This window comes from Dipodomys merriami, unplaced genomic scaffold, assembly GCF_024711535.1.
Source record: "Dipodomys merriami isolate MVZ:Mamm:240054 unplaced genomic scaffold, mDipMer1.0.p SCAF_275, whole genome shotgun sequence".
In the NCBI taxonomy this organism is placed as follows: domain Eukaryota; kingdom Metazoa; phylum Chordata; class Mammalia; order Rodentia; family Heteromyidae; genus Dipodomys; species Dipodomys merriami.
The window spans coordinates 543,236-569,454 of record NW_027204215.1 but is presented as its reverse complement, the minus strand read 5'-3'; the positions used below and the strand labels follow the sequence as shown (position 1 = coordinate 569,454).

At 57.8% G+C, this 26,219-nt stretch overlaps 2 protein-coding genes across 7 annotated transcripts in view; one reads left to right on the top strand and one right to left on the bottom strand.

Annotated features, from left to right (window-relative positions):
* LOC138837761 (regulator of telomere elongation helicase 1-like) overlaps window positions 1-18,687 on the top strand; it is a 28,448-nt gene extending 9,761 nt beyond the window's left edge. Inside the window, exons 9-36 of one of the 5 annotated variants that reach the window (XM_070036732.1) lie at window positions 2,521-2,586; window positions 3,541-3,694; window positions 4,634-4,672; window positions 4,741-4,819; window positions 5,686-5,783; window positions 6,053-6,108; window positions 9,002-9,076; window positions 9,155-9,236; window positions 11,146-11,278; window positions 11,400-11,513; window positions 11,598-11,638; window positions 11,778-11,863; window positions 11,965-12,042; window positions 12,392-12,469; window positions 12,807-12,953; window positions 13,035-13,150; window positions 13,327-13,450; window positions 13,571-13,715; window positions 13,790-13,935; window positions 14,401-14,496; window positions 14,761-14,959; window positions 15,129-15,269; window positions 15,680-15,814; window positions 15,953-16,174; window positions 16,245-16,493; window positions 16,729-16,863; window positions 16,941-17,070; window positions 17,151-18,687. In XM_070036732.1, the coding sequence (XP_069892833.1) occupies window positions 2,521-2,586; window positions 3,541-3,694; window positions 4,634-4,672; window positions 4,741-4,819; window positions 5,686-5,783; window positions 6,053-6,108; window positions 9,002-9,076; window positions 9,155-9,236; window positions 11,146-11,278; window positions 11,400-11,513; window positions 11,598-11,638; window positions 11,778-11,863; window positions 11,965-12,042; window positions 12,392-12,469; window positions 12,807-12,953; window positions 13,035-13,150; window positions 13,327-13,450; window positions 13,571-13,715; window positions 13,790-13,935; window positions 14,401-14,496; window positions 14,761-14,959; window positions 15,129-15,269; window positions 15,680-15,814; window positions 15,953-16,174; window positions 16,245-16,493; window positions 16,729-16,863; window positions 16,941-17,070; window positions 17,151-17,238 (3,252 nt within the window). In that variant the 3' untranslated portion in view covers window positions 17,239-18,687. Of the gene's footprint in view, window positions 1-2,520; window positions 2,587-3,540; window positions 3,695-4,633; window positions 4,673-4,740; window positions 4,820-5,685; window positions 5,784-6,052; window positions 6,109-9,001; window positions 9,077-9,154; window positions 9,237-11,145; window positions 11,279-11,399; window positions 11,514-11,597; window positions 11,639-11,777; window positions 11,864-11,964; window positions 12,043-12,391; window positions 12,470-12,806; window positions 12,954-13,034; window positions 13,151-13,326; window positions 13,451-13,570; window positions 13,716-13,789; window positions 13,936-14,400; window positions 14,497-14,757; window positions 14,960-15,128; window positions 15,270-15,679; window positions 15,815-15,952; window positions 16,175-16,244; window positions 16,494-16,728; window positions 17,071-17,150 lie in introns of those variants that run through there. The other 4 variants (XM_070036734.1, XM_070036733.1, XM_070036731.1 and 1 more) reach the window with 4 other exon arrangements.
* LOC138837764 (ADP-ribosylation factor-related protein 1) lies at window positions 18,677-26,104 on the bottom strand. Of its 2 annotated transcripts, XM_070036744.1 has the most exons (8): window positions 26,051-26,104; window positions 25,715-25,808; window positions 25,184-25,271; window positions 24,916-24,998; window positions 21,355-21,436; window positions 21,082-21,152; window positions 20,056-20,156; window positions 18,677-19,983 (listed from the first exon to the last, which is right to left on the bottom strand). In XM_070036744.1, the coding sequence occupies exons 2-8, from the start codon at window positions 25,805-25,807 to the stop codon at window positions 19,896-19,898; spliced, it is 606 nt and encodes a 201-aa protein (XP_069892845.1). In that variant the 5' UTR covers window position 25,808; window positions 26,051-26,104; the 3' UTR covers window positions 18,677-19,895. The 2 variants fall into 2 exon arrangements, with proteins under 2 accessions (XP_069892845.1, XP_069892844.1); XM_070036743.1 differs by lacking the exon at window positions 26,051-26,104 and having other exon boundaries at window positions 25,715-25,966.
* Window positions 26,105-26,219: the final 115 nt, after the last annotated feature.

Genomic DNA, 26,219 nt, shown 5'->3' with positions numbered 1-26,219 from the left:
AATATTATGAAGTTAGTTATATTGTCGTTCCTGGCTTTGTAGCTAAGAGAACAAAGACACAGAATTTTAGAACCTTGATAAAGTCTCAGAATAATTAAGGAGCTAAGGGTTTCAGTTAACCAGCAAGAATCTGGCAGTGAAGCTGTGGCTCAAGTGGCAGAGCAAAAAAATCTAAAGGACATGTACAGACCCTAAGTTCAAACTCCAGTACCAGGGGCTGAGAATGTGGCTTAGTGGTAGGGTGCTTGCCTAGCACGCACAGAGCCCTGGGTTCAACTCCTCAGCACCACATAAAACAGAAAAAGCTAGAAGTGGCGCTGTGGCTCAAGTGGTAGAGTGCTAGCTAGCTTTGAAAAAAGAAGCTCAGGGATGGTGCTCAGGCCCTGAGTTCCAGCCCCAGGACTGGCAAAAATACATTCTCCCCTCCCGCCCCCCCTCCCCCCCAAAATCCTGTACCAGCACCAAAAAAAATAAAAGAAAATTTAGGCTATTAAAAGGTCAGTCACAGAAAGGGAGGGAGATGCTCCTGTGCTCAGAACACATAAATTCCTGTCATAACCAAATAGTCTACTTCACCACTGGAAGAGACCCGAGCAGATCCTTCTCTTTCTAAGGGATGGAATAGCTATGTCTATATGGAGGCAGATACTCACCAGATAATGCTGACCAAAACTCAAGGGAAATAACACTGCGTTCCTACTGAAATTGCTATTTAAGAGTTAAGGGGCAGGGCTGGGAATGTAGCTCAGTGGTAGAGTGCTTGCCTAGCTTGCATGAAGCCCTGGGTTCAATTCCTCAGTACCACATAAACAGAAAAAGCTGGAAGTGGTGCTGGGGCTCAAGTGGTAGAATGGTAGCCTTGAGCAAAAGAAGCTCAGGGACAGTGCCCAGGCCCTGAGTTCAAGCCCCAGGACTGGCCGGAAAAAAAAATTTTTTTAAAGGACTAAGCATGTAACCTGGTGGCAGAACACTTGACTAACATTTGAAGGCCCGAATTCCATCTTCAGTACAGAAAAAAAAATAATGATAAATGAGGTGTGGAGCAACTGGAGGTGTCTGTGTCTGGTGAGTGGTAGTGGTACAGCAGCTCAGGAAATACAGTGTACCAGGCAGCCTCAGAGAGGAGCTGGGTGCACAGACAGGCATGTGGTCCCTAGAGCTTCCTGTGGGAAGAGGCCTGGCAGTCCCACATAGCAGAAACCATGAGCAGCCAGGAGCGGGTGAATGTCAGGCAGCCTTCCTAGAGCAGCAGACACACAGCGGTCCTGTGGTTGATCTGATGTTCTGTAGGAACCCACTTATCTGTCAGAATTAGCTAAGACATTTCATTAAAACCTAAGTTGATTAAGGAATACACCAGTGATGGGCTGGGAAGGTGGCTCAGGTAGAGCACTTGCCTAGCATGCATGAAGCCCTGGGTTCGATTCCTCAGTACCACATAAGCAGAAAAAGCCAGAAGTGTGCTGTGGCTCAAGTGGTAGAGTGGTAGCCTTGAGCAAAAGAAGCTCAGGGACAGTGCCCAGGCCCTGAGTTCAAGCCCCAGGACTGGCAAAAAACAAAACAAAACAAAAAAACGCCAAACCCCCACAGATACCCAATTACAACCCATATTGCTCGTATCAGAGCCTGGGCACTGAATTTTTGAATGTCTCCAGGTGTGTGTACGCGTTTGTGCAGTGTCAGGTCTACAACTCCTGGCTGTCATGGCTTCCTGGACAGGAAGCTAGACAGGCCCTTCTGGTGTATGTACGTGTTCTGGGACAGACTCCTGGAGCACCCAGCTTTGGTCAGACCTTGGCAGCTTCTGGGTCGCCTTCCAAAACTGCTCTGGAACAGCTGTCCTTCCTGACTGCTGGGTCTGAGGGCTCTTTGTTCCTGCCCCAGGTGTGTGTGGGGTGTGTGTGTGCTTCTGTCTGTGTGTGTTTCTGTGTGTTTTGTGTGTGTGTTTGTATGTGTATGTGGTTTTTTTTTTTTTTTTTTTTGATCAGTCATGGGGCTTGAACTCTGGGCTTGGGCGCTGTCCCTCAGCTCTTCAGCTCAAGGCGAGCGCTCTACCACTTGAGCTACAGCGCCACTTCCGGTTTTCTGGTGGTTTATTGGAGATAGGAGTCTCACGGTCTCTCTTGCCCGGGCTGGCTTTGAACCGCGATCCTCAGATCTCAGCCTCCTGAGTAGCTAGGATTACAGGCGTGAGCCACCAGCACCCGGCTGTGTATGTGTTTTGTGTGTGTGTTTCTGTGTTTCTGTGTGTGTGTTTCTGTGTGTTTCTGTGTGTGTGTCTGTTTCTGTGTATGTGTGTTTCTGTGTGTGTTTGTGTGTGTATGTGTTTTGTGTGTGTGTTTCTGTGTGTTTCTGTGTGTGTGTCTGTTTGTGTGTGTGTTTGTGTGTATGTGTGTTTCTGTGTGTGTGTGTGTTTTGTGTGTGTGCGTGGTGCCTGTGGTGCCCATCATGTGCCTTAGTCTCCCTTTCCCTGCCTCTCCCTCTCCTGTTTTGCTCCAACCTGACTTGCCTTCTCTGCAGAGCCGCAGGGCGCACAACATTGACCTGAAGGGGACAGTTGTGATCTTCGATGAAGCCCACAACGTGGTAAGTCTGCTGTCTTCACCCTGATTTCCTAAGACTTTCTTTTTTTTGTTATTGTTGTTGTTGTTGGTTGTGGGTCTTGAACCCTGGGCCTGGGCACTGACCCTCAGCTCTTCAGCTCAAGGCTAATGCTCTACCACTTGAGCCATAGAGCTACTTCCGGCTTTTTCTGCTTATGTGGTGTTGAGGAATTAAACCCACGGTCTCACACATGCGAGGCAAGTGCTCTACCACTGAGCCACCTTCCCAGCCCGCCTAAGACTTTCTTGAGCAGCCCCACTGAGACCCTGGAGACCCAGGTACTGCTGCCGCCCTGCCCTGTCTTACTAGATGCCTTAGGTGGCCAGAAACTAGCCAACTGGGCCCTGGAAGCACCCTTAGGCACGAATCCAGAAGTGAGCCCCTCATTAGACCTTCTCCCTCTGGCCTGCCTATGGGAATGGCCTGGCTCAGTGGTCTCCGGGACTCTGCTCTTGTCATTCTCCTTCAGGGTCTCCGCATTCAGGTTACTTGGCCTGGTCCTGAGAGGTGTGTCGCAGCAGAAGTTCCCCCTTGGTCCTCCGTTGGTCCTTCGTCATTAGCCTGTTCCCACACTGCCTCTGTGGCCTTGCTCAGGGCTGTGTGCTTGCCTTGGAGGCCGGGCAGCATGCCTGGCCACTTTGGAGTTTGGGGAGAGGCCTGGGCCTCCTGGGCCTGGGTGGCGGGGACTGCCTGCAGCCCCTGCTTGGCTCTAGCAGTAGTCCATGTGCCACATCTTCTGACTTTAGAAGCCAGAAATAGTAAATTTTTATCTATGAAACATTGGCAACTAAAATGAAATAATAAACTTTAAACATGGGTAGAGTACCCAGTTGTCTCAGCTGTGACCAGGGGCCAGGGCTTTGGGGACTTCATGTCACTTCCGCTCCCGGGACCCCATCCTGGTGTTCTTCAGCGACAGTTTGCTTGGGTTCTCAGGAGAAGATGTGTGAAGAGTCGGCGTCTTTTGACTTGACCCCCCGAGATGTGGCTTCGGGACTAGAGGCTCTCGACCAGGTTTTGGAGGAGCAGACCAGGGTGGCACAGCAGGGTGAACTCCACCTGGAGTTCAGCATGGACACTCCCAGCTCAGGTGAGTTTGTCAGGAGCTGAAAGGTGTGGATGAGGTGTGGAGTGGCCTCCCGGAGGACAAAGGGCCCTGCACAGCACCTCGGCCGGGCTTGGGCCCTTCTGTCCTGGAGGCATTTTAGGATGACCTTGAACCTGTTCCTCCTGTGATTAGAGTTATATGCAATTCTACTGTTTTTTTTTTAAAGCTTTATCAAGGATTTATGTTCATTTTAGAGGATGAAGTATGGAGAATCGGGGGTGGGAGACATTCCCACTCCTTATGCAGATAATGGGAGTTACAGACTCAGAAATGACAGTTGCTGTCCGCAGCCCTTATCTTTCTGAGCTGAGGGAACATGCTTGGCTTTGTTGCCTAGCAACTCCAATTCTTAAATAATGCTTCTAGGTGAGTGAGGCCTATCCTACACACTCTACCACTAAGCCGCGTTCCCGACTCCACACATGTATGTTTTTTTTCTTTATTTTTTTGGGGGGGGTCCGGTCATGGGGCCTGAACTCTGGGCCTGGGCGCTGTCCCTCAGCTCTTCAGCTCAAGGCTAGCGCTCTACCACTTGAGCCACAGCGCCACTTCTGGCTTTTTTCTTTTTGTTTATGTGGTGCTGAGGAATGGAACCCAGGGCCTCATGCATGCAAGGCAAGCGCTCTACCACTGAGCCACCTTCCCAGCCCGACACACATGTATGTTTCTAAGGGTGAAAGACACAGCCTCGTATTTGAATGTGGGCTGAGGGCTTCAAGTAACTTTTTCTCTTGAGTGCTCTCCATCCTGGTGCGTGTGTCTTGTACTTGTGTGCTTTCACTCATGCTGGCTTTTTTTCTCGTACCTGACCTTTCTGTCATGCTGGGGGTTTTCTTTGCTGGTGCGCTGGGACCTCGGGCAGGCAAGCGTGTCGTCGGGCAGAGTGCTGTGAAACCATGAGTGTGCTTCCTTCTGTCACAGGCATCAATATGAATCTAGAAGACATCGCCAAGCTGAAGAGTAAGTGCTGTCCTTCCTTTCCCATGGAGACTGGGTGGCCCCGCCTCTGACGACCCTTTGACTTGCAGTGATTCTGCTTCGCCTGGAGGGGGCGATCGATGCCATCCAGCTGCCTGGTGATGACCGGGGAGTCACCAAGCCTGGGAGGTGAGGGACAGACTAACCCTGCGACCTGTTGCTCCACGAACCACTGGAGCTGGTAGGCAGCGGACACTGGGCTCTGACTTCATGGAGATCTGGGTCTGACTGCCCAGGCCTTAGGCTTCACCCACCAGCAGAATCTTTTCAGTGTTTGAGGCCCAGCAGGAGTGGACCTTGGGTATGTTGAGATAGTGTTCTCAGCCCTTTCCTCTGGCTGGCTCCTTGTGGCTGGGAAGGTGCCTGTTAGGAGAGCTTATTGGGGTGACCCGTGTAGTTACCCACCATGTGAAGGGCTCTGGGAGACCCAGAAGATTCTGAGCACTCCACAGGCCTCCAGATTTATTTATTTAGCAGCAGGGTTTGCCACCTCCAGTGAAGGCAGCCCAGGGGTAGCTCTTCTGGGCACAACACACCCAGTGGCCATGCTGGTACCAGTCCTGCGGAGTGTGTTGTGGAATCTTGAGCTGCTTCCCTCCTCCCTGGGCCATCTGATTTCCTCTGAGCTGTAGCCCTCTCAGAGGCTCCCAGCTCTTTCCAGATAAGCAGCTGATGTACAGTGCTGGCCTGGCTCTTGGCTTTCTCTCCCAGACTTACCCTCAACAGCCCCACCATAGGGCTTGCCGTAGCTTCCACTGCCCCTGCCCTGTCTCTTTCCCAAGTTCTTAGGGAACCTTCCCAGAGCTACCACCCAGAAGTTTGATCAGGACCTCGCTTTACCCAAGGTGGAGGCTCACCTCATCCCAGGGCCCAGTGTCCGGGTCTCACACCAGGGCTGCTCTTCCCTCCTGTCTGGTGGCTCCTGAGGGCAGAGCCTCTGGCCTCCAGCCTTGGCCTTCCTGAGGGCTCAGCCCGTCCTCTTTCCTCTTTGGCAGTTACATCTTTGAGCTGTTTGCTGAAGCCCAGATAACGTTTCAGACCAAGGGCTGCATCCTGGATTCCCTGGACCAGATCATCCAGCACCTGGCAGGACGTGAGTGTCTGGGCCACCGGCCTGGGGCACAGCAAGCCAGCGGCCCTGACGCAGACAGGGCTGAGGCGGAGGCACGGCTGTGTGTGTGTGCTAGAACCACACCACCAGTGTTGGTAGCCTGCTTTGGTCCCTCCTCGTGAGCAGGAGTCTGGCCTGCAGGCCCCGGGGCCTTGCTGGCGTAAGGCAGGGCTTGGCACCGTGGTCAGCACTGCTGGCTCCCGGGCTTCCTTTGCCTGCGGTTTGCGTGTCAGCTCCTTGCTGTCCTACAGGTACTGGTGTGTTCACCAACACAGCTGGCCTGCAGAAACTGGTGGACATCATCCAGGTAGGAGCCCACTTTCAACTACTTGTGCCTCTTCCTGAGGGAAGTTGGTGAGGGGTTTCCAGGACAGGACAGGGGTCTCCTGCTACATGTCTGATTGGCTAACCCTTGTGCTTCTTTCCTCTTGCCTTGAATGCACTCCAGGTCTCTAGAGAGGCAAGGGACAGTGGGTCCAGCCATGCTAGCTGCTCAGTGGCCAGACACATCCAGGGGTGGAGAGTGGCAGCCAGGCGGTCTCCCAGGCCCCTCAGGGTCAGGGAGGACACACATCCTTACTTACAGATGGGCCCTGGCTCTCCAGCTTGAGAGTCAGTGATTTCTTGAATAGCATCTCAAGGAGAGGACAAATGGGAGCCCTAATAGGAGGAGGAGGGGAGGGAGGGGAGACGGTTGACCAAGAAGCAGGCCACCACTGGGACCAGCAATTCCATGTGGAAAATTTCCACCTTTTCCTCCCTTTGGCTAAGACGATCCCCAGGCCCCCACCAGAAACTCACCAGTGCATTCTTTGTGTCTGTCCCTGCAGGCCAGCACTCTGGTAAAATTCAGAGCCTGTGTATGACTGCCTTACATCACCAGTGTCACCGTGTGCACACCCACACAGCGTATGTAGGTGCGCGATTCTGCATTTGTGTGTGTGCCTGCACATGCATGCACGTACACACACACACACACACACACACGAGACCTTGGTTCAGGTCTCTTATGCACACACACACACACACGAGACCTTGGTTCAGGCCCCTTATGCACACATACACACACACACACACACACACACACACACACGAGACCTTGGTTCAGGCCCCTTATGCGCGCGTATACACACACACACACACACACACACACACACACACACGAGACCTTGGTTCAGGCCCCTTATGTGTGCGCGCGCACACACACACACACAAGACCTTGGTTCAGGCCCCTTATGTACACACACACACACACACACACGAGACCTTGGTTCAGGCCCCTTATGCACACACACACACACACACACACACACACGAGACCTTGGTTCAGGCCCCTTATGCGCGCGCGCACACACACACACACACACTGTCCGTGGAAGACATTATCCCTGCCCCTTATACACACACACACACACACACACACAGGAGACCTTGGTTCAGGACACACATACATACACTGTCCGTGGAAGACATCCCTGCTGGTTAGGACACACACACACACACACGCACGCACGCGCACACACACACACACACACACACGCACAATCTCACTCCGTGGAAGACATCCTCCCTGCTGGTTAGGTAGCAGCTGTGAAGCGCTGTCACCTTGGGTTCAGCCTGATTTTCTGCTTGCCCCTGCAGTCTGTTTCCCTTGTGCCTGGTCACTGCAGTACCTCTTGGTCACTTTTTTTTTTTTTGCCAGTCCTGTAGCTTGAACTCAGGGCCTGGGATTGTCCCTGAGCCTCTTTGTGCTTAAGGCTAGTGCTCTACCACTTGAGCCACAGTGCCACTTCTGTGATTTTTTTTTAGTAGTTTATTGGCGATAAGAGTCCCATGGGGACTTTTCTGCCTCTGAGTAGCTAGGGTCACAGGCGTGAGCCACCAGCACCCAGCTCTTGATCACTTGATGCTGCCTTCTCTTCAGGTGGCACTACTTGAACACTTGTCTGTTTCCCATTTGTAGAGCTCTTCATCCTCTGTGTTGACCACTCTGTGCATATTCTCTGATGTTAGGAGTTTTATTGTATAGTCTCATTCTTCCCAGCCCAGGCTGAGAGGCCTGATCACTTCTGCACTTCTGGTTTTCTTTCTTCTTTCTTTTTTGTCGGTCATGGGGCTTGAACTCTGGGCCTGGGCGCTGTCCCTGCGCTCTTCAGCTCAGATGAGCGCTCCACCACTTGAGCCACAGCTTCACTTCTGGTTTTGGTTTATTGGAGAGATAAGTGTTTCATGGCCTTTCCTGCCTGGGCTGGCTTTGAACTGTGATCCTCAGATCTCAGCCTCCTGAGTAGCTAGGATTATAGGCCAGAGCCATTGGTGCCCAGCTTCACCTCTGGTTTTGTAAATGTTCTTGGAGTGGCCTGGCTCTGTGTAGGTTGTGAACCTGTCCTGTTCCCTGGGAAGAGCAGCTGCATGTTCTCATTTACTGAGGTTTTGGTAAGTTCTGATATTGGCTAGGACAGATTCCTTCTTATTATTCCTTTAAACTTGTCTCGATGTTTTGTCCACCACATGACTTTTGGAGTCAGGCTAGAACATTAAGTATCTGGATGAATTGGAGCTCCCAGGAGCCACAGTGGGCAGGGTCCAAGTCAGAGGAAGTTTGAAGGCTACTGTATGCAGTGGAGCGGTGTATGCAGACTGTGCGCAGATTGGCAGTTGCTGCAGCTGCCTGGGGGGGGGGGGGGTCAGGATTGGTGCACAGACAGGTGATGAAGACTTGTCTGCTTCTTTCACACACCTGTTCTCTGTTCAGGCCTGAGGACGTGTGCCTAGAGAGAAGGGGCTGCCAGGCGCCGTGGCTCACGCCTGTCATCCTAGCTACTCAGGAGGCTGAGATCTGAGGATCACGGTTCAAAGCCAGCCCGGGCAGGAAAGTCCGTGAGACTCTTATCTCCAGTAAACCACTAGAAAACCAGTAGTGGCGCCGTGGCTCAAGCGGTAGAGCGCTAGCCTTGAGCTGAAGAGTGCAGGGACAGCACCCAGGCCCAGAGTTCAAGCCCCACAACTGATAAAAAAAAAAAAGAGAGAAGGGGCTGTTGTGCTTGGCTGTGCAGCCCTGCGGGTCTGTCCATCCTGAGTGTTGCTGGGGACTCGGAAGAAGGAAGTGACTTCAGGCTTCTGCGTGCTGGGCCAAGAAGACTCAGTTGCCCTGCTGCATCATGAAGGGCTTTGTGCTTCTGTGCTTTCTTGCCTTTCAGATTGTGTTCAGTGTGGACCCACCCGAGGGCAGCCCTGGTCCTGTGACTGGGCTGGGAGTCTCACGGTCCTATAAGGTGGGAGCTGCCCGGGGATGGGGCAGGGCTGGGGTCTCACACCTGTGGGGCGGCTTTCAGCCCGCGTTTTCCCTCCAGGTGCATATACACCCTGACACCGGCCACCGGAGGGCAGCACAGCGGTCAGACTCGTGGAGCACCGCCGCATCCAGAAAGCCGGGTACAGGCCTCCATGTGTACTCAGTGATGCTCTGCTCAGGGCCAGGCACAGCTGCAGCCCCTCCCTTTCCCTCTGAAGAGCAAAGACCTCAGGAGGCCCAAGGCAATGTCACCTGCTCAGCAGATTCCCGCAGTTGGCGGTGATAGGGCCCAGTCTGCCAAGAGCATAGTCACCGAAGCCAAGGCAGTGGCAGAGCAGCCAGCCAGCACCAGGCCTGGCCCCTGCTTGCCTCAGGCCACCACGTGAAAGGCACGAGGCCAGCCGCCGGCAGCAAGGTCTGCCTACAGTCTCCCCTCCTTGCCTGCTGGCTTGGCTCGCTTCCCGGCGTCTCAGCGCGGCACCAGCACTGTGCAGATGGAGTCTGGGCCTCAGCGGGCCTGAGGCTGGCGGTGAGCAGTGAGGCTCCCCAGGCTCCACGTGCTGTTACCCCCAGGGCTCGGGGCTCCCTTCCTGGCTCAGTCTCCCTCCTGGCAGCACTGCATTCCCTGCACATGTCAGGTAGGGTGTGTTGCCGCCTTGGCCCCCATTGCTCATTCCAGCAAGACCTTACCTCTGAGCTTCTGTGAATGCCCCATCCTCTCTGGGCCACTGGTTCCAGTTCAGAGCCTTGTGTGGGATGCCGGTAGGAAGCAAAGGACTGGTGTGGGGGCAAGGTCAGCCAAGGACTGTGGCCTCCCTTGCGTGAGACCTCCTGACAGGAAGTATCCATTCTCCGGGAGGCCTGTATTGTCCTCAGGTGCCAAGGGGCCATGGAGAGTATGGCTCCTACTGCTGAAATCACAGAATGGCACTTCCCTGGTGAGGTGCTAACAGCAAATTACTTCTTAGAGGTGGACTGGTGCCTGTGCGATGGCCCTGGCTCTTCCCTGGGCAAGACAGCTTCCCCGGCGGCATGGAAGCAAGCCTTGCCTTTCACAGGAAGCGATCTTATCCCCACTGGTGCCTGGTCTGTCAGTGTCTTATTTTTACTTATTGTATTTATTTTTGCCAGTCCTGGGTCTTTTTTTTTTTTTTTTTTTTTTTTTTTTGTCGGTCCTGGGGCTTGAACTCGGCCTGGGCGCTGTCCCTCAGCTCTTCAGCTCAAAGCGAGCGCTCTACCACTTGAGCTACAGCACCACTTCCGGTTTTCTGGTGGTTTATTGGAGATAGGAGTCTCACGGTCTCTCTTGCCCGGGCTGGCTTTGAACCGTGATCCTCAGATCTCAGCCTCCTGAGTAGCTAGGATTACAGGCGTGAGCCACCAGTGCCCAGCCAGTCCTGGGTCTTGAACTCAGGGCCTGGGCACTGTCCCTGAGCTGCTTTTTGCTCAAGGCTAGAACTCTACCACTAGAGCCACAATGCCACCTCTGGCTTTTCCTGTGTATGTGGTACTGAGGAATCGAACCCAGGGCTTCATGCATGCTAGGCAAGCACTGCCACTGAGCCACCTTCCCAGCCCTTCAGTGTCCTCCTGGTGTTGGTTTAGCTTCTAAAGCTTTCAAAGACTTGAAGATGAGCAGATGGCAGCCTGTCAGCCCCAGGATCTGCCTGGAAGTGGCCTTCCCTCCAAACCGGTCACCTATGGCTGCTGGAGTCCGAACCTCCTCCCCTCTTCTGCAGTCATACTTAGAACATGCTGTAATCACATGATGCTGTTTCCTTCCCGTGTGCTTCTAATGGTGTGGCTCTAAGACCAATGCCACAATCCTACCTTCTGCAGATGTTGGGGCTGGGGAGTACTGCCCTCTCCGGGTATACCCCAACGTCTGCCTGGGTCTATTTCCTGCCCTCCAGACCCCCAGGAGAGGAGTTGGACTGCAGGTTGAGCGTAAGCCTTTTGTCCTGCCTGGAGAACCGAGGCCTCTGGCTGTGGGTAAGGAGGATGACATATCGCCTCCCAGGGCCGTCCTCACGCCCCTCTCTCCTGCAGGGAAGGTGCTGAGCTACTGGTGCTTCAGCCCTGGCCACAGCATGCGGGAGCTGGTCCACCAGGGCGTGCGCACCATCATCCTCACCAGTGGCACGCTGGCCCCACTGTCTTCCTTTGCCTTGGAGATGCAGATGTATGGGCTACCTCTGGCACAGGCCTGGGCTCATGATGGGGGCAGGGCGGGGGTGGGGTTACCCATGGGCCAGGGTCCTGGGTGTTCCCGTCCTCAGAGACGACCTGCTGTCCGTTCTCAGCCCCTTTCCAGTCTGCCTAGAGAACCCACACGTCATCGACAGGCACCAGTTCTGGGTGGGGGTCATTCCCAGAGGCCCGGATGGAGCCCAGCTCAGCTCTGCATTTGATAAACGGTAGGCGTCTTGGTTTCTGGGTCTCCCTGCTGTGGAAGGGGCCCTGAGGTCCAGCCCTTGGGCAGCTCTTCCTGGCCTTCGCAGGTTTTCTGAGGAGTGCCTGTCCTCTCTGGGAAAGGCCCTGGGTAAGTAAGTGCCGCTGTACACGAGCCCCGTCCCTGAGGAAGCCCCTCTGGGGGACCCCCACTCCACATCTCACTCCTGGAAATCCATGGGAGCTCTGCAGAACTTCACCCTGCCTGACTACAACTATTGTATGTGCAGGCAACATTGCTCGCGTGGTGCCCCATGGACTCCTGGTCTTCTTCCCTTCGTACCCAGTGATGGAGAAGAGCCTGGAGTTCTGGAGGGTGTGTTCCCTGTGTGTGTTCCTGAAGTGGCCCGCAGCCCGTGCCTGCCCATCTGACGGGTGGAGGGCTGCTGCCTATGTCCCGGCTTCCTCCCCTCACAGGCCCGGGACCTGGCCAGGAAGGTGGAGGCTCTGAAGCCTCTCTTTGTGGAGCCTAGGAGCAAAGGCAGCTTCCCAGAGGTCTGTGCCCAAATGAGTTCCTGCTGCCTCCCACCCTGTGAGGCCCCAGGCCGGCCGCCGTTTCCCACCAGGAGTTCGGGTGCCTGTGCGTCCTTCCTGGCCTGGATGGGTGCCTTGGAGGAGGCGTGCGCCCTGTGGTGTGGAGACTGGAGTGGTCACTTGTCAGCCCCGGACTCCGGAGGTCCCACTTCTGGGAAACGTTGGGGAGGCCCTGCTCCTAGTGGGTCCGCTGTGAAATTCTGCCCAAGTCCAGCCGAGACAACAGATGGCAGCGGGGGGGGGGGGGGGGGAGGGGGCTCACATGAAAAGAATAAGGCTGGGGCACACAGCTGGACCCTTCTCCTCCTAGGTCATCAGTGCCTACTACCAGCGAGTGGCCTCGCCCGGGTCTAGCGGGGCCACCTTCCTCGCAGTGTGCCGGGGCAAGGTGAGGCCTCTATGTCTCCCCCCCCCCCCCCCCCCCCCCCCCGGCTGCCTGTCGGGCTGAGTTTCGTGTGAAGCAGGCACTGTGTCTCCTATTCCTTGGGCTTGGGCTCGGTGTCTAGCAAGCAGGTGCCAGTGGTGCTGCTGGCCCTGGGGCCTACTGGGGCGATGCATAGGCCAAGGGCAGGCAGGGGTTCTGAGCATGGTATTGGTCATGGGCTTTAGGAGTCACAGGCCCAGCAGGGGGCCAAGTCAGTTGCCACACCGGGAGGGGCTCCTGTAGAAGCTGGGGATGTGTGCACACTCGCTTGGAAGCTAGCGGCTCCTGGCCTGTTCTCTAGGCAAGCGAAGGGCTGGACTTCGCAGACATGAATGGTCGAGGTGTGATTGTCACGGGCCTCCCGTATCCCCCGAGAATGGATCCCCGGGTGGTCCTCAAGATGCAGTTCCTGGACGAGATGAGGAGCCAGGGTGTGGCTGGAGGGCAGGTGAGAGTCCGTAGGGCTGGGCCTGGGGACAAGTGCTGCTGTGACCGGCCGTCTCCATGACACACACCGCTGGCCTTGTAGTTCCTCTCTGGGCAGGAGTGGTACCGGCAGCAGGCATCCAGGGCTGTGAACCAGGCCATTGGGCGCGTCATCCGGCACCGCCAGGACTATGGAGCTGTCTTCTTGTGTGACCACAGGTACGTTTTGCTCTTTGAGGCATTTTCTAGTCCTGAGCCCTCCCTGCATGGAGCTCCCCGTAGCCCATCCAAGCCTGCTGGTGGATACCAAGTCTTTGCTTGTGATGTCTGTCCAGACCTAGTGGCCCTCAGCTCCTGCGGCAGAGGACTCAGACTGATGGCCACGTGTCTTCCAGGTTTGCCCAGGCCGATGCCCGAGCCCAGCTACCCTCCTGGGTGCGCCCCTACGTCAGAGTGTATGACAGCTTCGGCCATGTCATCCGAGACGTGGCCCAGTTCTTCCGGGTAGCTCAGAAAACTGTGAGCTCCTAAATGCCTGGCTAGCAGTGCCTGTTCCCAGGGGCCCATGGAGGTGGGGGAGGGTGAGATAGGGTCCTCAGATCCCACCGAAGCGGCTGAGCCAGTCCTGTGTGTCCGCAGATGCCCACGCCTGTCCCCCAGGTGGTGGCCCCGAGTGTGGGCGGAGACGGTGCTCTGAGGATGGCCCTGCCCGGTGGCCCCCTGCCCACCAGGAAAGCCACGAGCCTGGATGTGCACGTCCCCAGCCTGAAGCGGAGGGGTACAGGTGCGTGAGGTGGGCCTGGGGCCACAGCCCTCCACTCTCCGCTGAGCTGCACTGCCACGCCGCTGTTCCCGCAGGACCACCAGCCGCTGGGGACTCGGAGAGCTGCCTGTGTGTGGAATATGAGCAAGAGCCAGCATCGGTCCAGAGGCGGCCCCTGGGGCTGCTGGCTGCCTTGGAGAGCAGCGAGCAGAGGGCTGAGATGCCTGGGGAGGAGGAGGAGGTAGGAACGAGGAGGGGCCCCTCTGAGCATCTCCATCCTGCTGCATCTCCATCCTGCTGTTCCTTCCAGTGACTTCTAGGCATCTTTCTAACATGAGGCGGGCAAATGGCTTCTAGGCAGGTGGGCCCTGGTCCTCAGGCGGTGCCCACTGTGGGTCAGACTGGCCTAGTCCACCCAAGCTCGGACTTTTCTTGCCACCTGCAGGCCTGGGACACCGAAGGCTCACAATGTGCTGAGCTTGTCTGGTGTCCCATCCCTGCTCTTTCTGGAACACATTCCCTACGTGTCTCTACCCCTGCAGTGCCCACTGACAGTTCTGTGTTCTCAGAGGTCTGTCTTCCTGGTGGCATTCCCACACTGCTACCAGCTGAGTGACGGCGCTGCCTCTGGGGTTTGGGCAGGATGCCTTCCACCGCAGGGCCGGAGGGATGCCACAGGATTTGGGTTGGGACCTGTCATCCTCAGGCACTTGGGCACTCCACGCAAGCGGGAAGGTGTGAGAAGAGGTTGGCCGATGAGCAGAGAGGAGGAAGGAAGAAGGTCAGATTGGTTAGCCGCCTGGTATGTGAGCCATCCTCCAGAATTGCTCTTCCTGCATGGTCATGTCTGGAAGTCTGGTCCCTGCTGCCTGCAACTGGTGCCACCGGGGAGTGGGCTGGCTGCTGAGGGACAGCTATGCAGGACGGGTGCAGCCACCTCGGGCGCCTGGGACTTTGCGGGCCTGAGGTGTGTGCGGAGCTGTGGAGGCCCATCTCGGCACTTGGCTCTGGCTGCACCGGCTTCTCCCGAGGCCTCTCCTGACTGCCTCGGCCATGTGTTCAGCAGGAGGATCCCGCAGCTGGTACCCAGGTGGGCAGAGCCAAGCTGTTCATGGTGACTGTGAAGCAGGCACTGAGCCAAGCCAACTTTGACACCTTTACCCAGGCCCTGCAGAAATACAAGGGCTCTGATGACCTCGAAGGCCTGATGGCTTGCCTTGCTCTCCTCTTCGCTGAAGACCCCAAGAAACACAGCCTGCTCCAAGGTGCGCCAGCCTGCAGGGACTGGCTGTGGATGCTGCCCACATCGGGCAGGGGGAGGAGGGCTGAGAGGAGGCTGGTTGAGGCCCACGGTCCTTCCTGTTTCCTCAGGTAGGGGCTCTGAGTAGCATGCAGTTCGCAGAGCCTCCATGCTCAGTCATCTCATCCCCCTAGGTTTCTACCAGTTCGTACGACCCCACCACAAACAGCAGTTTGAGGACATGTGCTTCCAGCTAACGGGCCAAGGCTGCAATTACTGGCCGGAGCCCAGCCTTCCCCAAGGGCGGCCAGCACAGCCAGCCCTGGACTCCATTGGTAAATGGGGACTCAGCCCAGGCCCAGAGTGCAGGTGGTACTTGGAGTGGCTGGGACAACCTTGGGCTTGGTCTCCCGGCTCTGGCATGGGAGCTGACAGTGTAGCTGCGCTCATGGGGCAAACCTTGCTCCCCACGGCCCTGGGCTGGACCTCCCTGTATTCGGAGACTCCTGTCTGTGCGTCCTGGACACAGGACACCTCTCTGCCTTGGTGCTCCTCAGGAAGGCCTGCCCTCCAGCTTCAGCACTGCATCCATTGCCCTGAGCGCCCTGCTCCTTGGTGCCAGCAGAATTGGCAGGCTGGGGAGACGGGGGCGCCTCAGCTTCCACATGCTTTTCCTGACTGCTGAGCGGAGGCGAGGCCCAGCCTTCCCCCGTCAGATCTGACCCCTCCCTGGGAACCGTTCCAGGCCCTCCAGAGTCTGTTTCTTTGGGAAAGAGAGAAGTTGAGTCTGAACTGACAATGTCCAAGGATGTACAACTGGGCCCTGGAGAGCATCTGAACCAAGGCAGGCCCCACCTGTCCACTGGGCTGCTTGCTACAGGTATCTGGTTCTCTTAAGACCCAAGTGGGGCCTTCCCTTTGACCTGAGAGTGGCTTCAGATTAGAGCTGTTCTCCCAGGAGATGGGAAGGGGTGGCGGGAACTCTGCCCCCCGTACCCTGTGCCACCTCTGCTACCAGGAAACCCTGGCCGAGATCGCCAAGTGGAGTCTGGAGTGAAGCCAGGCCAGCTTGCCGTGAGCACCTTCCTCACGGATGTGCGCACAGCCCTGGGATCTGAAGGCCACAGCCAGCTCCTGGCAGCGCTGAGGGCGTACAAACAGGACGACGACCTTGACACGGTGCTGGCTGTGCTGGCTTCGCTAACGACCACCAGGCCTGAGGACTTCCCCTTGCTCCGGAGTAAGTGGTCCCAGGCCGGCAGGGGTGCTGGGAGAGGCAGCGCCTGAGACAGCCTCCTTCCTTCCCCTAGGGTTTGGCATGTTTGTGCGTCCCCACCACAAGCTGCAGTTCCTGAAGACCTGCTCGGACCTGATGGGTCCTCCCGCCGCTGCCGGTGCCAGTGCCGCTGCCACCACCACCGGCACGGACACAGCGGGACCTCCTCCTACCACCACCAGCACGGACACAGGCACGGGCGCAGCGGGACCTCCTCCGGGGCCTCCTCCCACCACCACCAGCACGGGCACCACGGGACCTCCTCCCACCACCACCGGCAAAGGCACGGGCACGGGCATGGGCACAGTGGGGCCTCCTGGTCTAATCACCACCGGCACGGGCACGGCAGGGCCCCTAGGCTCTCGGCATGAGAGCCCAAGCAGGCTGCACGAATGCACATGTGGGTCTGCCAGGCCAGGTGTGGGACCTGCCTGGGCAAACTGCCTACCTTGCCCAGGCGCCCTGCACCCAGGGCGCAGCAGGGCAAGCGCTAGTCCTTCTTACACTTGTGTCTTTAGGCGCCTTGCTGTGGGAGAAACCTGGGAAGACTCAGAGCAAGATTTCATCCTTCCTTAGACAAAGGCCAGCTGGGAACGTGGAGGCCAAGGGCACCGCCACCGAGCTGCCCCACGGGCGCCGGAAGCCCGGGCGGGGTGAGCTGTAGAGGCCGTGGTGGCAGGCAGGGGTGTGGCTCTGGGGGCTTTGGTGGGCTCACACCGGCCCCTTGCAGCTTCCTTCCTGTGCCCGGGCTGCGGGGCAGAGGATGCAGTGCCCTTCCAGTGCCCTTCCTGCGACTTCTACCGATGCTCGGCCTGCTGGCGCCGGCACATCCAGGTTGGCTCTGCCAGGTGTCACCCCAGGTAGTGGGCCATGAGGAGGGTCAGGCCTGCAGCCAGGTCCCGGCCCGAGAGTGCACACTGCAGTCTGGGCATCTCCACAGGCTTCTAGGACATGTCCTGCTTGCCACACCGCCACCAGGAAACAGAGCATCACACAGGTCTTCTGGCTGGAGCCCCAGTGAGGGCTAGGAAGACCGTCAGGACCTGACCTGCTGGGACCGGCCTTAGGCCAAGAGGCCCTCCCAATCCCCAGACTGCCTGGACGGCACAGGCAGCATGCCTGCTCAACTCCAGGACCAGCTAATAAACTGGCAGCTGCCTAGACTGTTTGTGGGGCTTGGTGTGGGGGAGTCTCCTGATAGGGGGTCCCTCTGGACTAGCCTGAGTGCCGCGCACTAGGCTCCTGAGCAAGTTTCCTTGGGGCAGACCTTACGTAGCCCCCACCAAACCACTGCCCTTTGCACTCGCCTCTCCTACAGCTCAGTCCGAGGATGCCCTGGGGGGTGGCCTCATTCACCCCCTTTAGTACCCAAGAAGGGGTTTCCATAAGGCTTGGTGCCCTGCCCTTACCTCCCCGCATGGAGCAGCACTCGGCGGGGAGGCTCACATTGTGGACAGCGTCCATACAGAATCACCGTGGGGACAGGCTGGGGCCAGCGCCACCATCACTGTGTGCTCTGCTTTTGGTGCTGGCTGGGCCCACCTGCCTGTGGCACAATCTACACCAGAGTGGCTTGGGTACCGGGACACGCCACCCTGCTTCTCACCGGTCAGCTTTTCTTGGCATGCACCTCTACCTGGCTCTTGAGTGGCTGCCCCAAGTGGGTGCTGGGTGGGAAGGGGTGTGGTCACTGCAGGGGAGGGTGCAGGCTGCTGCTGACCTGGCCGCCCGGCACCCTCAGCATGGCATAGATGACTGCTCTGCCTGGGGCTTGGCCCTCATTGTGCCCACCTTGTGCACCAACCACACTGGATTCAAGGCTGGGTGAGGCAGGTGAGCTAGCACCATCATGGGTGGGCAGGATTGGTCAGAGGACTTGGTGATCAGGCTGGAAAGGGCCTGCACCTGTGGGGTCCCAGTTAGGGTCCCTCCTTGGGGGCAGAGCGCAAACTGGGAGCCCCAAGTATTGAATACAGCCACATCATACCTTCCTGCTTCCTCTAACCCAGAAAGCTCAAAGCTCTTGGGAACCTCTTTACGAGGGGGGTGGGTGGGTCAGGTCTCGCCCCATCCCTCTGTATGGTCTGTGGGCATCTAGGACAGTCCGTCCCACCATGTTCCCACCGTCCAGTTCAATCTGCCTCCAGGGTTTGTGCACTGGGGCCTCCAGTGACCTGTCCACCTAGCCTAACTTTACTGGCAGGATGGAAGTGTGAACATATCAGCGGCTCTGCTTTTCCAGGGCTTCAAGATGGCAAATCCTGGTGCCGCCCAGGACAGCCACCGGGCTTGGTGGCTTCGGCTCCAGGAGCTCTGGGCATGGGGAGGGGGCTGGGGGCTGCAGACCCAGCAGCTTCAGGCACTGTGGCTGGGCTGCACGGGCCGCAGAGGTAGGTCAGGGCACACATCCCACTAAGGCCCTCTGGGGTGGCTCCCCTTTACATTCCCAGCCCAAGTGAGCTTGGCTGTGCACCAAAGGAGACTTTAGATTTATTTCATAAAGCTGTTTTGTAAAGCCAGCTGCTTTCAAGTTTTGCACCTACTCCAAGACCAGCGGGGGACCACATCCTCTCTGCTTCCTGCCCACTGTGGTGTGCCTAAGGTCACTCTGGAACTCATCTCCCTGGGAGGCTGGCTGGCAGCATAGAGCCGGGGCGTGGGGTCTGGTCCAGCACCTGCAGTGCCAATCCTATCCTTCCAGCCCCATCCTCTCCCTGGGATTCCCCAGCCAGTGCCTTCTGGGAACCAGTGACTAAGGAGCCAGCCTTGCTGCCTCCCCTCACAGTTGCTGGCTCTTTCCTGAGGCTGCAGGCCCAGCCCCTCCTGCAAGCTGTGCTTGCCACTCCTGAAGGGACCAGCCTGGTGTAGCCTGACCTTGGACAGGAGCCATCTGACCTCTCCAGGCGTCACAGCCCATAGGCTGTCTGGAGAGATGGAGGACCAGGGGCCAGCCAGGTAGTCCTAGCTCCACAGTTGCCCTGGCCACAGTGGCAAGGCCAGAGATTTCAGCCAAGCCCCCGTGAGGGGCGGGCGGCCACCCCTTCCCCACCCCCTAGCTGGGGATGCAGACCCACACAGCTGGTTGAGCTGTGTGGAGGGGATAAGGAGATGCACACCCAGCACTCCACACAGCAGCCCACTCCCCTGGAGATGAAGCACAGTGGGAAGGGGCCGCTGAGTAAGGCTCACAATTTCTGACCCTAGGCTGCTTCAAAGCTTGCAGCACAGTCAGACATGGTGTCCCACAACTGTAGCCCCAGCACTCAGGAGGCTGAGAGAGGGCCAAGACTTTGAGGCCAGTCTGGGATATACAGTGAGGTGTCTCAACAAAACAAAAATGCTTGGGGGTCCCGCTGCCCTCTAGGAGTGTGAGCTATATCTCAAGATGAGCCCTAGAACATCTCCATAATCAGTTCTGGCCAGAGCCTGCCCCAACATTCCATGAGGTTCCCCTCAGGCCTCCCTGGGAGGCATGCAAGGCCCCGAGAGGGCCCTGGGCCCAGGGTCTGTGGAGCCAGGCTGGTCTGGGAGCCCCATACCCCGCAGCAAAACCCTCTGGATGCCTACTTTTCCAGTCACAGAAAAAAGTTTCTTAGAGAAAATAGAGCAAGTGAAAGAACCAAAAAACAAAGCGAGCCCAAGGCCCAGGATCCGCAGGCCGGAGCCAGCCGTGAGGACTGCCGTGTTACGTGACGTCCCTCTGCCGCGGCGGCCGGTGCACATTCCGCACAACGCACTTCACCATCCATTCGATGCCCTCACGCACTCCCTTGCTGCAGAGACAAGGGTGTGAGTGGGGGCCCGGGCCCTGGGGACCCCGGGACGGGGGGGAGGGGGTCACTCACCCTGTGAGGGCCGAGCAGGCCTGGGTCAGGCAGTCTCTCCGGCCAATCTTGCAGGTACAGTCACTGAACGCGGTCTTGATGTCCGGTATGGAGAGGCATGTCTGGGGGCAAGGGGGCGGGGGCGGGGGCGGGGAGAGAGAAGGAGAGAGTAAGGTCCTGAGGAGCAGCCTCAGGGCCTGGCCACCTCCCACCTTCTCCATGGGGTCCCAGGAAACACTTTCTCCCCAGGGAACCGAGGACTCAATGCCCTCCCTTGGCAGCCAGTGTCAGGACACTGCACTGAGCCTGTCTGCCCATGAGTGGTAGAGCCCAGAGGACTTGTTCACAAGTGGCTCCAAGGCCACAGCCCCGCCCCATGGGCAGCCCCAGCAAGATACTGTGCTCTGAAAGAGAGACGTGAATGTCAAAGGTGGCAGACCCATCCACCATGAGGCTTCTTTGCTCTCCTTTTCCTTGATGGAAGATGCTGGACTCCTCTGTCCCAAACCAGAGGCTCCTCTGTTTGGAGCTTAGGAGCCACAGGGGCAGGGACAGTGGGAAGGTCTGCAGGAGTAAGGGCACAGGCCAGTGAGGACAGGAAGTGGGGGCACAGGATTGCCTTGGAAGCAGAGCTGCGCCTCCCTCCAGGTGCTGGCCGCCACCAAGCTTTGCAGATGACAGGACTGCAGGGCCACTTCCCTCACAGGGCCCTGGGTTCAGGCTGGCACAGAGGTTGTCCCAAGGCCAGCAGGGCCGGGTTGGGTCAGAGTTCACACTGAACGGGGCTCAGTGTTCACTCAGCTAGGTCCTCCCATCCCAGGCCCCAGCTCTCCGGGCAGGACACACCTGCCCTCCAGTGGAAAGAACATGCCGTGTATGGCAGCGTCCACTAGCACCAGTGGGGGGAAGGTTTGACTTGAGAACCTCCAGGGGGACAGACCTGCCTTTGTGTGGGCCCAGGAAGCTGGAGGTCCTGAAGGGCTGGGGCAGGAGGGGCCCTGAGAATTTCTACCTGCTCCGGAGAGGCCATGCGGGGACGGGGCTTACCTCCACATCCTGCTTGTTGGCCAGAACCAGGATGGGGACACCGTCCAGCGCCTCGCTTGAAACCACCTTCTCTGGGGAGAGTAAGAAAGGCAGCACCTAGCACCACCCTGCCTCTCGCTGGATACCTGCTCGAGGGTCCGCAGATATGGAGAAAGAAGCAACGTTCTTACCCCCTCCCTCACACACCAAGCAGTCTGAGTAACAACAGGCCTGGCAAGGGAGCACCATGGGCCCGCGCAGCCCTCCCTCAAGGCCACACCCCCAGGCACTCACCAAAGGCCTGTTTGGACTCCGACAGTCTCTCCTCGTCCGTGGAGTCGATGACATAGATGACCCCATGGCACTCCGCATAGTACTGGAAGGAAGCAGTAGAAGCTGGGGACCAGAGCCTCCCTTGCCAAGGACCAATGTGGCTATGCAGCACTGTTGTCCCACTGGTGGCGTTCTGGGGGTCCTGCCCCCCCTCCGTTCAGGACAGCCAGGGGACAGGAGACCCAAGCGCGCCATCCAGTCACTCGAAGAAAGACTTGCTGACCCGGAGAGATGGCTGACCTGCTAGTGCCACTGCCGCTCCTAAGAACTTGCCTGCAGCCCTGGCCTGATGGTGGTGATGAAGGTGAGAAGCAGGGTTGAGAGTGAAGGAGCCCAGGCCACAGTCAGCAGGGGTCTCAGACAGATTAGCACTACCCGGCCCGACAGAGCTGGCGCTGCTGTGCTCAGACTTGCAGGCCTCTGCAGACCTCTGTAAGCTGGAGGTGGCCAGTTCTGAACTTAACTAAGTGTCAGACAAAGCAGCTATTGGGCGGGGGGGGGGGGGGGGGGGGGGGGGGGGGGGAGGCAGGGCGCTTCTCCCCCAGGGGAAGACCCACACCCATGCAAAGCAGAAAAACAGTACACACTCGCACTGCGCCTCAGGGTGACACTGACTGGCCTGAAGGCCACGATGAGCCACGAGTCTCTGCCCGTGGGTGACCACAGGGAGAACAGGTCCTTCGCGCTCCAGCCGTGAAGACATCTGTGTCACCCCACCCGCTCCCCTGGTCCTCCCCAGGAATAGGAGACCCGCACTGGGCAACTCCTACAGGGATCTGCAGCGAGACCACACGGGCTGCTCTGGCAGACAGGCATAGCACAGGGGCTACTACTGGAAAGCTGGCATGAGAGCTGGCAGGTCCTGCTATGGACAGCGTGTAGCCACGGTGGAAATGGTCATGGTAAGGCTTCCAGTAAGAATCAGCCAGCTGCACCTGCAGCCCCAAGCAAGGTGGCAATGTCATGGGCATCAGACCCTGAGACCAAGCACAAGAAGAGCAGCCCTGTGGTGAGATGAGGGGTAGCACTGTGGCCGCAAGGACCTGCAAGACCACAAGAGGGTAACATCTGGGACACCCAGCTGGCCCTGTGTGCATGTGAAGTTGCTGTCTGAGATGTGTGTGTACGTGCAGACCTGAGGCTGGCAGCATGCGCCACCTAGTCACAAACGTGACGACAGAGGATGTTTGCAATGAATTAGGGGCTCCTGTGTCCAGGCCCACCAGGACATCTGCGGGGCCTGAAATGCTTGGCTTGCCGACGGGGCGGCATATGCTCCGCGATGGGTAGCAGAGGCCATGGTGGCAGACCACAGCATTAAAGAGACAGGCTCCCTCACCCAAGACCAATGGAACCACTGCAAGGCACCCAGCCTGGTGGCACTAACATGGCTGGGCACCAGGTGTTTGATCTCAGGGTTTCTCTGGCAGCAGTGGGGGCTCCCTAGATACAAAGTGCCAGCCCACGGTCCCGTAGGACGTCACATCACAAGAACCTCGTGGCATGCGCCTCTGCAGTTCCCCGTGCACCCCACACTGCAACCCTCCCCGCTAGAGACAATCGTAAGCCCCAGACTCTGGCAGACACAGCACCCAGGAACTCAATGGGGAACAGTGATGGGAGCCCTTTGCTGTAGGGAGAGACTCTGACTCTGAAGAGTCATGCAGGCACACCATGGCTGGACACAAAGTCCAATGACAACTTCTCCAAGTGGGCGAGAAGCAGGTGACTCAGCCACCTGCAGAGGGGCTTCGGCACCAGGCCACACCCCAGCAAAAGAGAAGCAACAAGATGAACACAGCCCCACAAGCAGCTGCAGAGACAGTTCACAGCCCTTACCCAGCCTTTGTCAATCTCTTCTGAGGAGGGGCCCCTTCCCAGTGGAAAGGAACAACTTTGGGCAGTGCACAGGGGAGCCAGCATGACTACACAGAGGCCACCAGGGCTTCCAGTGGTGGCCTCCCCAGTGGTGGTCTCTCCCCAGTGGTGGTCTCCCCAGTGGTGGTCTCCCCAGTGGTGACCTCCCCAGTGGTGGCCTCCCCAGTGGTGGTCTCCCCAGTGGTGGTCTCCCCCAGTGGTGACCTCCCCAGTGGTGACCTCCCCAGTGGTGGTCTCCCCCAGTGGTGACCTCCCCAGTGGTGACCTCCCCAGTGGTGGCCTCCCCAGTGGTGGTCTCCCCAGTGGTGACCTCCCCAGTGGTGACCTCCCCAGTGGTGACCTCCCCAGTGGTGGTCTCCCCAGTGGTGGTCTCCCCCAGTGGTGGTCTCCCCAGTGGTGGCCTCCCCAGTGGTGGCCTCACTCTGGCTCCTGCAGGCTGTCTACTTGGGCTGCCAAGAGCATCTGATGAGGTCATGCCTACCTATGCTCTTATCTCTATCCAATCAACTACCAAAAGAAGTTGGAAGGAAGCTGTGGCTAAAGAGACACGACACAAAAAGCTGAGAGACAGTACCCTAAGGACAAGTCCCAGCACCGGCATAATAAATAAATAAATAAATAAATCTGGTGTCAGTAACTCTTTTTTTTTTGTTTTTTGGGTCTGGTCGTGGGGCCTGAACTCTGGGCCTGGGAACTGTCCCTCAGCTCTTCAGCTCAAGGCTAGCACTCTACCACTTGAGCCACAGCACCACTTCCAGCTTTTTTTTCTTTTTGCTTATGTGGTGCTGAGGAATCAAACCCAGAGCCTCAGGCATGCAAGGCAAGTGCTGTACCACTGAGCCACCTTCCCAGCCCTGTCAGTAACTCTTGCCTGTAATCCTAGCTACTCAGGAGATTGAGATCTGAGAATCAGGGTTCAAAGCCAGATTGAGCAACAAAGTCTGTGATTCTCTTTATCTCCAGTCAACCACCAGAAAACTGGAAGTGATGCTGTGGCCCAAAGTGGTAGGAGCACTAGCCTTGAGTGCAAAAAGCTCAGGGACAGAGCCCAGACCTTGAGCTCAAGCCCCGCAACTGGCAAAAAAAAAAAAAAAAAAGGCAGTTGCTAGGCACCTGGCCAGCACCGCAGGCAGACCCAGTGGGAGACACAAGCTGACCTGTAGTAACAACCAGAAAAACCCTTAAGTTAGCAACTGTGTCTCGCTTTTGGGGGCAGGGAAAGCCCCCTGGTTCTCTTTTTTTCTTTTATCCTCTCCCAAGAAAAAACATGCACTGACAGCCCTGTGGCACAGCCACTGTGTAATTTTCTATGACATCAGAGCTACCTTGATGCATGGTAGGGTGCTAAGTCATTCCCTGAAACAGTCAAAGAACTGGTTCTGGGTCCTCAAACTCTCAGCAACACCACGGCAGCCTAAGGACAGCCCTCTTGTGAGCTCCCACGGGAAGCCCTGCACTGGCCATCCTGGAGATTCCTTTGGAGCAGGCACTTCAGCATGGCCATTCTTGTATGTGTTTAGCAAGGACGACACAGGGAGTCATGCAGAATGGGAACAAAAACTCGTGAGGAAAATGGGTAATGGGAGAAAAAGAGCAAGGAAAACCATTCAGAGTAGCAGCCAGGGCAGGTGGCATATGTCTTACCTTGTCCCACAAAGACTGCAGCTCTTCCTGCCCCCCTAAGTCCCAGAACATGAGGCGAGCTTTTCCCACGTCCACAGTGCCGACTAGGGAGAGGAGAGAAGGGGCTCGCTCATGACCCTGATCCCTGCACATCGACGCCCAACTGTCCTGGGGACAGAGCAAATTGCTTTGGTACCACTCTAAGGGGCTTTACAAGGCTCTGTCCACTGGCTAGGTGGGCTGTGGGAAGCATCCTCCCCCTAAATCCACACCTAAAATGCCCCCTTACTGTTCAGACCCACGGTGGTGGTGATTTTGGAGAGACTCATCCCCTTGTAGTTCTTGTTAAACCGGGTTTTTGACTGCTCCAAGAAGGTCTAAGGAAAGAGGAAGAGGTACACAGTGTGGCTTAGGGCAGAAACTAGGTGCTTTTCCTAAATAACCCTTCTTGGGGCCTACTCCTTAAGTAAAAACGAAGGGCAACGTGTTCACGAAGCTGGTAGTGCCCATCAGGAGCAGGAGGAGTTCTGATTCTGCCTGGTGATAAACTTGCCCAAATGAACCAAACACAAGACTGGGAAGGTGGCTCAGTGGTAGAGCGCTTGCCTTACATGCATGAGGCCCCGGGTTCGATTCCTCAGCACCACATAGGCAGAAAAAACCAAAAGTGGAGCTGTGGCTCACGTGGTAGAGCGCTCGCCTTGAGCCAAAGAAGCACAGGGACAGCGCCCAGGCCCAGAGTTCAAGCCCCAGGACCGGCACAAAACAAACACAGAGCTCCAGGCAGGGGAGGGGGGCCGGCCAAGGAATAGACACTCACCGTCTTCCCGGCATTGTCCAGGCCCAGGATCAGGATGCAGTACTCATCCTTCTGGAACATGTACTTGTACAGCCCCGACAGCAGTGTGTACATCCTGCCCGGGGCCCCCAGAGCCGTCACGCGCGAGCCCCCGCGCAGGCCTCCCGCCCCCGGGCTGGGCTGGAGTCGCGCCGCGGGCCCCTCCGCTCCCGTCCCGGCGGGGCCCGGGGCGTCCGCTGCTCGACCACGGGGCCAGCGAGGCCCGGCCGCCCCCCGGCCCCGGCCCCCTGCGACCGCAGGCCGCGGCCGGCCCCGCACGCCCGGACCCCGCCGCCCGCGCGGGCCGCCACGGCCTACCTGCCTCCCTCAGCCCCGCGAGCCGGCCGCGCCGACCCCGCGCCGACCCCGCGCCGACCCCGCGCCGACCCCGCGCCGACCCCGCGCCGACCCCGCGCCGACCCCGCGCGGCGCTCGACGGGACTCGAGCCGACGGCCGGGCAGAGGCGGAGAGCCGTATCCCAGCGGC

Bases quoted from the DNA above. Each gene is read 5' to 3' on its own strand.
- LOC138837764 (XM_070036744.1), bottom strand. From the start codon at position 25,807: ATGTACACACTGCTGTCGGGGCTGTACAAGTACATGTTCCAGAAGGAT. The intron at 21,437-24,915 runs GTAAGACATATG...GCTTCCTTCCAG, and splicing joins TGCAGTCTTTGTGGGACAAG to TACTATGCGGAGTGCCATGG. The intron at 21,153-21,354 runs GTGAGTGCCTGG...TACTCTCCCCAG, and splicing joins GGAGTCCAAACAGGCCTTTG to AGAAGGTGGTTTCAAGCGAG.